Source organism: Poeciliopsis prolifica, unplaced genomic scaffold (assembly GCF_027474105.1).
Source record: "Poeciliopsis prolifica strain line A6 unplaced genomic scaffold, Auburn_PproV2 SCAFFOLD005, whole genome shotgun sequence".
NCBI classification, from domain to species: Eukaryota; Metazoa; Chordata; class Actinopteri; order Cyprinodontiformes; family Poeciliidae; genus Poeciliopsis; species Poeciliopsis prolifica.
In genome coordinates this window covers 16,767,697-16,775,995 of record NW_026562380.1, presented here as the reverse complement: position 1 = coordinate 16,775,995, position 8,299 = coordinate 16,767,697, and the positions used below count along the sequence as shown (strand labels likewise).

General features: G+C 38.8%; 1 protein-coding gene across 1 annotated transcript; it reads right to left on the bottom strand.

The window, feature by feature from the left end:
* On the bottom strand, nucleotides 1-7,589 carry nphp1 (nephronophthisis 1). Its single transcript, XM_055030306.1, has 20 exons — nucleotides 7,329-7,589; nucleotides 7,048-7,109; nucleotides 6,840-6,900; nucleotides 6,357-6,490; nucleotides 5,877-6,069; nucleotides 5,546-5,647; nucleotides 5,220-5,371; nucleotides 5,013-5,055; nucleotides 4,787-4,874; nucleotides 4,158-4,252; nucleotides 3,898-4,026; nucleotides 3,747-3,821; nucleotides 3,528-3,638; nucleotides 2,924-3,006; nucleotides 2,666-2,742; nucleotides 2,468-2,567; nucleotides 1,020-1,132; nucleotides 847-920; nucleotides 671-715; nucleotides 1-401 (listed from the first exon to the last, which is right to left on the bottom strand). Exons 1-20 carry the CDS (start codon nucleotides 7,392-7,394, stop codon nucleotides 123-125), a joined length of 2,082 nt encoding a protein of 693 aa, XP_054886281.1. The 5' UTR covers nucleotides 7,395-7,589; the 3' UTR covers nucleotides 1-122.
* Between the last annotated feature and the right edge of the window lie 710 nt (nucleotides 7,590-8,299).

The following is an 8,299-nucleotide window of genomic DNA, read 5'->3' as shown; positions in this document are numbered from 1 at the left end:
ATTATTTTTATTTATACAGTGCCTAAAAAAAAAAAAAAACCTGGGTAAAAGTTGGCGTCAGCCCAGAAAAACTGCATCCTCCTAAATCACAGGCAGTTTCAGTCCCGGAGGCGATGTCATCGCTATCGTCTGGTGAAGAGGAGATCGAAGGTCAACTCCTTGACATCGAAAGCAACATGTGAATGAGAGGAGTCAAAAAAGACTCCTGGGGATGCTGATTGGCCAGTGGCTTGCTGGGAGTTTTTCAGCGCCTCCAAGGTGCTGTAGATGACCCTGGCCCGCTGTTCCTCTGAGGACGGGTCGGCCCAGCGATAGCAGGGCAGAGAGGGCGTGTGCAGCAGGAAGTACACCGACGACATGTAGACTTTACTAAACTCCTGCTTCAGATATGACAGGTCTCTCTGCAAGCAGAGAATCACACTTTGTTTTATTGCTACATTTGATTCAATTATGCACACACTAAAATGCAAAACGGCACAGATTCATTTTCGACATCATTCTTCTGCTTCCTCACTTTGATCTACAGTACCCCCTGCAGGCTGTTCCTGCGATTGCACACAGAGTCCTCACATTAAAAAAAACACAAGAATTTATGACGCAATAACCTAACCAAGCTTCTCACCCGCATCAAATGTTCTGATAACATAAGTTAACAAGAATGTTTGCGAACCTTCTGCGCTCTGCTCATATTGGTCTCAGCTTCCAGCCAGGCACTCTGAAAAGAAAATAAAATAAAATCAAACCAGCGGCGACTTAAAGCAAAATGTTTGTGTTTGCGCTTTGACAACAAACTGCCCTTAATTTAGATGAGTGAACAAGCATGACCACAGTTCCCTCATTTCTCACCCTGAGGGCATCTAGCAGGTCTGTCTGGTCCAACAGCACTGGGAAAGTTGAAAGTATCGGACTGCATATAAGATCTACAAGAAATAAACAAGTAAAAGATGGTGTCCCTTTGAGCTGTGGCCAATTGAAAGTTTTTTTTTTTTTTTGACGGGTTAAAGTTGTCGGAGTCTTGCCTGCATTCTGCATGGTGGGTCTGTCCATGAGCAACGTGTCGGCCAGCAGCTGGCGGTGCAGGACCAGCAGGTGGACACAGCTCAGGCAGTGCAGCAGAGTGTCTGGAAGGAGACTGAAGAGGAACATGAACATGTCACTCATCCACACCAGCAACCGGAAATATATCGACATAGTGAGAAGAAAACCAAGCATTTGGATGGTTTGGTGAAATGAAATATGACGCATTCTGCACTGTGCTCACAATTTCTAGAAAAACTATACTGAGGATCAACTGTAGAATTGAAAAACTGCGGCACTCTCAGCCTGTATGACATGTTAATAACCCCCAAACTAAACTAAATGTTTTGCTTCCTATTAACTCAAATCAATAACATTCTATATCGTGACAGACACGTCATCAGTATCAATAAATACATCCGATCTGAACTCCAATCCAGAACTGCACAGCATTCTGGGAGACGTAGGCAGAGGAAAGGCTTTAGCTGGCCAGCGTCTCACAGTGAGTTCAGCAAGATTAACTCACTCACTTTTTGGTTATCTAGCAATAGACTGTTGCATAACTTCTAAAAACAACGATTCGAGTGGCAACTGTGGATAAAACAGGAAACGTCAAGCTTCTGGTTTGGCAGCATTTCAGATATTTGAAAAAAAAAAAACGTATCAATAATTATTGATATTGACTGAAATGAACGATTTATATGATGTTAGGTTTTTCAATCGTACCATCCAGCTCTGCTTTTTATTCACGTCTGTGTGTGTGTGTGTGTGTGTGTGTGTGTGTGTGTGTGTGTGTGTGTGTGTGTGTGTGTGTGTGTGTGTGTGTGTGTGCGTGTGTGTGTGTGTGTGTGTTGGGGAACTATAATAATTTTGCCAATTCTAAATGATGGCGGTGACGATGGTAGGACTACTGATATAACTGCCGTTATATCTTCTCGCTAAACATTTTTATAGCTCCAAATCTGCTCCACGCATGGAAAAATCCATTCCCACCAGCTTCTGTCCCCGACTAGTTGAGCTAGAGTGTTTCTGCCAAGACGAAAAATAAATATATAAATAAAAAAAATAAAAAAATGTTCCATATCAAAGTATGCCAAGCTTTTAGGAGCATTGCTTGGTAGACCTGGTGCTGCAACTGTTGCCAAAAAAGCCTTAAAATAAATTGTAAGTGAAGTGCCTGAGTCCAGTTTTGTAAATTTTATATCACAGCGCATGTTTCAGGAGAAAAGTAATCCATTTTAAAGTTAGCTTGAAATAATATTGCGTATGAAACATCCTGGCACCTAAAATGAGTCTGCTGTCACTTTAAGCCTAATCGCCCACACGTTTAAATCCAAGCGGAGCCAGGAATGTGTCTGACTGAAACTTGGAGTGATTTATCGATCACACAATCCCCTGCATGTGTTCTAGCTCGGCACCTGGCTCTTCTCGCTGATCCCCACTCCCCCACCTGAGTTGCATTCTGGTCCGACTGCTTGCCGATTTCAACTTAACAATCAATTTGGGCTGCCGTCGGGCCTGGAGCATCTGCTGAAAAACGCCACCCGGAGCTAGGAAGTCGAGAAAAGACACAAAATACACTTTGCTTTGTTTGTTTGTTTGGACATCATCTGTTACCATTTTGAAAAGTTTGGCTTCTTTTTCTTACATCTCCTCGAAACGGGTGCTTCCAACATGACATTCTTCTCATATGGCGTTCCGCCATTTATTGGCAGTTCATAGGTTCTATGCAGGAGATTGGACAAAATATTCAATTCAATTAAGACTAGATTTTCTCCGTAGGAAATTCTGCAGCTCTCGTGAAAAAGAAAATGCTTACTTTTCTGGCTTTTAACTACTTTTTCATTGAGGTTACAAACAGGTTCTGTATATTTTCTTTTTTTCACCAACATCTCTTCTCACTTACTTGTTTTGGAGTGGATTTCCTCCATCATCAGTTAGTTTGAGGAAAGCCCAACCACAGCTCAGGTCTCCTCTCTCACCTGTTGACTTAAAATCACACATCGCATCGTACAGGTGACCTATTATGCTTCCTTGAACAGGCTAGCATAGGTCTATGAGATATACAAAACAGATTTATCCTTTTTTTTTCCCACAAAATCCTTCTTAGATAATAAGAATGATTTTGCATCTCTTGTCAGAATGAGCTGTTTTAGAACCCACATAAGGTGCTGCTGGCCATGTCTCTAAACTCAACGCTTACACTTGTACACGACGATGGATGCAAACAGCTCTGAAATTACACAAATGTACGGCTTTGAATAGCAGAATTGGAGCCTCCTGCACAACCAACAAGAATGTAGAGGCGGTGCTTGCTGATTTGTGACGTTACGTTCGCATAAGTTTTTGAAATGGCTCATTTTCCAGACACCAAAAAAAACCCACTTTGTTTGTTTTTAGAAGTAGTACAGACAAAAATAGAAGTAAGAAAATGAGCAAAATGTGAATTTTACATGACATGATAAAAATGTGCTGTATTGTGCTTTCAAGTGTCACACATGAACACTTACGTTTCGCAAAAAAGTGACTCCAAGCTCAAAAAGAACTCCAATGTTCGGGGACAAAGAGTTGCAGCGAAGGAAGCAGTCTCCGTCCAGGATAGTTGGCAAGATGCTGGTCATCTGACAAACGTAAAATGCAAAAATGAGTAAACGTCTTTACCTCTAGAGAGGGTAACATGATCTCAGTGTTCAGTGTTTATGATGAGGACAGCCTCAGTCCTCTCATACCCTCGGAGAGAAGTTCCATGTCTTTGGGTTCTTTGAGGTGTACGACGCCCTCACCGTGTGGATGTTACTCAACACCTGGAAAATACATTACGATCTAGTTTAAATAAATTAGAATAACTATGTTGTATGTAACAGAGAAAAGGCCTGATACCTGCGCTCCATCAAAGGCACACATACGGATGTGTCTGCTGAGGACCTGAACTCCGACCCCAGGAGTGGGAATCATCTTGCAGCTCCACAAATTAAAACAAACACAGTTCCTGACCTGGCGAGCACGGACCTGCACAAGTTAACAAAAATAGCCTGTTCTTGTCAGATGGGTAAATACTGCAAACTCTAGAAAGAAACATTGTTAAATTAAACTCTATGAAGGTTGTGCAGGAATAAAGACATGCATAGAGAAGCACTCACCCTGCCGGTGTCTGGGTCTAAGAAGAGATCTTTAAAGGAAAGCTGTGATTGGCTGAGCTCAGGTTGAATATAATAACTTCCTTTATATCGCTCCCCTTTAAAAAGACGAAAATATTGACAGTTTTACCTTTTAATCAAACAATATATTGAAAAAATGGCTTTCCTACAAAGAGTTATATTTACCAACAATGACATTTTCCCATGATTATTCACAAACCCTCCATCTACCTATGACCATGTATAAAACCATGAACCACACACACAGCTGGAAAATGCAGCAAGAACTCTAAACGGTCATTTTTAGACGAGCTATTTTATCAAATCTATTTGTTTTGATTGAGATTTTATTTGAGCAAAAATTAAGAAACTAATAATTTTTAAGCACATGTGTACAAAATGGTTTCTGTACAGGTTTGAAGGGAATATATTATCACATGTGGCTACAAATTGGGTACAAATTGGCTGAATTGATCCAGAGCCACGTTTTCGACCTTTGTCTTGACAGGACAGTTTTGGAGTTTAATATTTCACAAAATCCAAATGAGTTCTCATGTAAACCAGAGTTTTGCAGCTTGATAAGGACAGTGGTTGTGCATACAGAGAGAGAGCAGCACTAGATGAATAATGACCTTCTTCTGCCAGGAGTTTACTGAGAGTTGATGGCCTGAATCCTGAAGGAATGGCTCCCATTGCTGACAGCACATCTGTTGTATCAATCTGTCACAAGCACATACAGTTAATGTCATGTACTTAAAAAAAAAGCAGTTTAAGTTTTTATTTGGAGACACTAATATTGCTAATACTATCAGAAGGTAGAGAATATATACAGAATTTATGCCAGATACACAGTTTTACCTCCGTCAGAGCCTTTCTGACAGTTGACCAGTTAGTAGCTTTGCTGTGAAAGACAAAAGCAAGATGAACGCAAAACAAATAAACAAACAGGGCTGGTAAGATGACTTTTTCTTTTTTTTTTTTTTTTTTTTTTACAGTGTCTCATAATAATTTGGAGAACATCCAGAAACAAGACAATTTAACCTGGGTAGATATATGACATCATACGTTTTGTTTTCATCGTCTGTCTCGTCTTCATCTTCATCTTCTTCGTCCTCCTTTTCCGACTGCTGGATTTTATCATCTTCATCATCGTCATCGTCTTCATCCTCGTCCGAATCCGAATCCTCGTCATGCTCATCATTAATGCCAACGCCAGTCTAATAAAAATCAACATACAAAACAAAAAGAAAGACTTTTCCAACAAAAAGCATAAAAAATTTACAACACCAGCAGGTTATATTTGAATTTTCTTGGTACAACTTTGAATTAACATTATCAGTCAAGCACTGGTGAAATTTAAACCGTTGTGGTTTACCGCATTTCTGCAGTACCTTCAGATAGGTTTTAGGAACAACTCCTCTGTTCCCTATCTTGTCCTGAGCCAGCCACCATCCATCTTCTGTCTTTTTAATTATCTTCAGCATGTCTCCTTTCTGAAAAGGTAAGAACATATCAAGAAACTAGCCTTAGCTTTGGTGATGAAAGGAAAAGGCTTCCAAGTATTCAACAACTTATGTTAAAGACAACATTGGGGGGAAAAAAAGAACCACAAAGCAGACAGAATCCACTTAAATTGGACATTGAAATAATTTGATCTCATTAGCTACCAAAACTTTATGCATCATCGCCTGCACAGTTATCGACAGACATACAGCTATTTACCCGAACAGACAAATCTCCTTCCTGCTCTGCTTTGAAATCACTGAGGACCTTGTAGATTTGAGGGGCTGACTGAGAGGGTGACTTTTCAGACGTACTTCCATCCCCTTCATCTTTTCCATCACTGTCTTCCTCAAAATTATCTTCGCTGTCGTCGTCGTCACTATTGTTGTCAATATCTTTTGTTGAAACTTTGCTACAAGTACAAAACAAAAACAGAAGAAAAAAAATGTATGTAGCGCATTTTATCATTTTATTGACATAATCAGAGAGCGAATTCTGGTAAAACACAGCATACTTTTTACAATGAAAAATGTGAATGAATACAATTTGTAAAAGGTCAAACACATCATACTGTATATGTAAAACAAATCAGACAAAACAAGAAAAATGTGTATACAAGATGTAAACTGTGAATTTAATGTTGAGCGATTTCATTTTATCTATTCATATTTTATTATTTACAAAAAGTATACATATTACCCAGCGTGAGTGCTGGGGCCTGGTGGTGAAAGCTCCAGAGACAGGGAGACCAGATGCTCCATGATGTTTTGCAGACGTCTCTCCTCTTCTATTTTCCTCTGATCATAGTTTCCCACTGGAGCCAGCTCATCAGCCTGAAAACCAACATCAACAGAAATCAACAAAGTCAATTCAGTGACAACTTGGAAAACAAAGTTAGTTTGGCAGATGCACCCTAAAATGATAGAAGTATTTGCTGATAAAGTATCATCATATATAGCATGATGAAAGTCTAGTTTATTTCATTAAATAGTGCTGTGGCACAATACATTTCTTGCAAATGTATTACTGAAACTGTGTCACATAGAGGAACAATATTCATTTTTTCTGAAAGATTAACATCTTTAAGATATAAGGTATAATACTATTTAGGTAGATATAATATCAGCTATACTGGTGCAGTTCCCAAATATCATTTAATATGTATAATAGCAGGACACGTACCTTTGTCAAATTCTGTAGAGTCTTTAGAGTCTTTTCTGCAGAAACTTGCAACTCGTAGCATCTGCTCACAATATTCAGATTTAAACCAAATAAATACATGTGCTAAAAACCAAACTGAGACTAGATGAAAGGAATTAAATGAAATATGAAATTCAGATGAAGATAGTAGCAGAAATATTTCTACCAACAGTCCTTTATAACTGCCCACCTATGCAGTGCCTCCTCTTTGGATCCATATTGGCTCTTCACACTCTTTTCCAGACTCTCAAGCTGTTTCACAGCAAAACAATGAAACTCTATGCTCAGTCAAGTCTCAATTGTACAACAAAATATACATGTTGCATATCTATTTAAGTCTACGTTAACACTGTATTTAGCTATGGCTTCAGGACCAAAAACTCTACGGTTTAGCTGAGGTTCGTTAAAAATCACAATTCGTCGTTTGAAGAATAAACTGTAGCAAAGCTAAGGCGACTTTCTGACACAAACCTGTCTTTTGACTTCGTCCACTTCTCTTTGTGCGAGCTGCAGCGGCCCTCGCCTTTTCGGAGGCATTTAAGGACTCTTGGTTCACAAACAGCTTTCGTTAGCCCAACAATTAGCTCCTAACTGCTATAATGCGTCCACTCGTCGCTAGGCAACTGACTTCTTCTTTGGATGCTGTTGCGGTGGTCCGCTTATATCTGGGTTTCTGTTTTATTCATTAGGTTATTTGTCACGTATATATGTAATTTTTTGTATATGTTGTCAGTCTTTGGTTTCTAGTGCATAACTACAAAATCTGCCAGACTAGCATTTAGCTAAAAAATTAGCACTGGCCGCTACCGCCATCTAGTGGGCTAAACATGTCATTGTCGCATATGTATCCACCAAAAGTGAAAACGCCTCAATATTTATGAGTTAAATCATATTTTTTGGCTTCTGGTGCTAAGGCGAGAAGTTCAACTGGTAATTTAGTCACATTTACCTTGAAAATAATTGATTTATTCTGTATCAATTACAGGAGAATTGATACAGAAGTAACTTAACTAACCAGTTTTTCTTTTAGTTACATTTTATATTTTGTCTTAATATTGATCTTTTTCTGTCTTTTTGCCACAATCAGATTAACATTAATATTTCTTCATGAACCTATCGCCATTTATTTGTGTGTCTTCCGGGATCCTAGAATATTAATGACGTCTCTCGTTTTCTTACTGATGACTTTTTTTTTCTTCATATGACACAAATATGGTTCGATTGGATTATTTATGTATTTAAATAACTCAAATTATACACACTTATACGCCACTTATTTATTTGTTACTCCATTAATTATCTCCTTCAGTTGTCTTTTTATATTATTATATATGTATATTTCATAATGGCCACGTGCAAAAAATTATGTGGTTTTAAAAGTGGCCTGTAGAGGGCGTAACTTTCTTGTTGTGAAACATGTTGCCTTCATGTACACCTTGTTT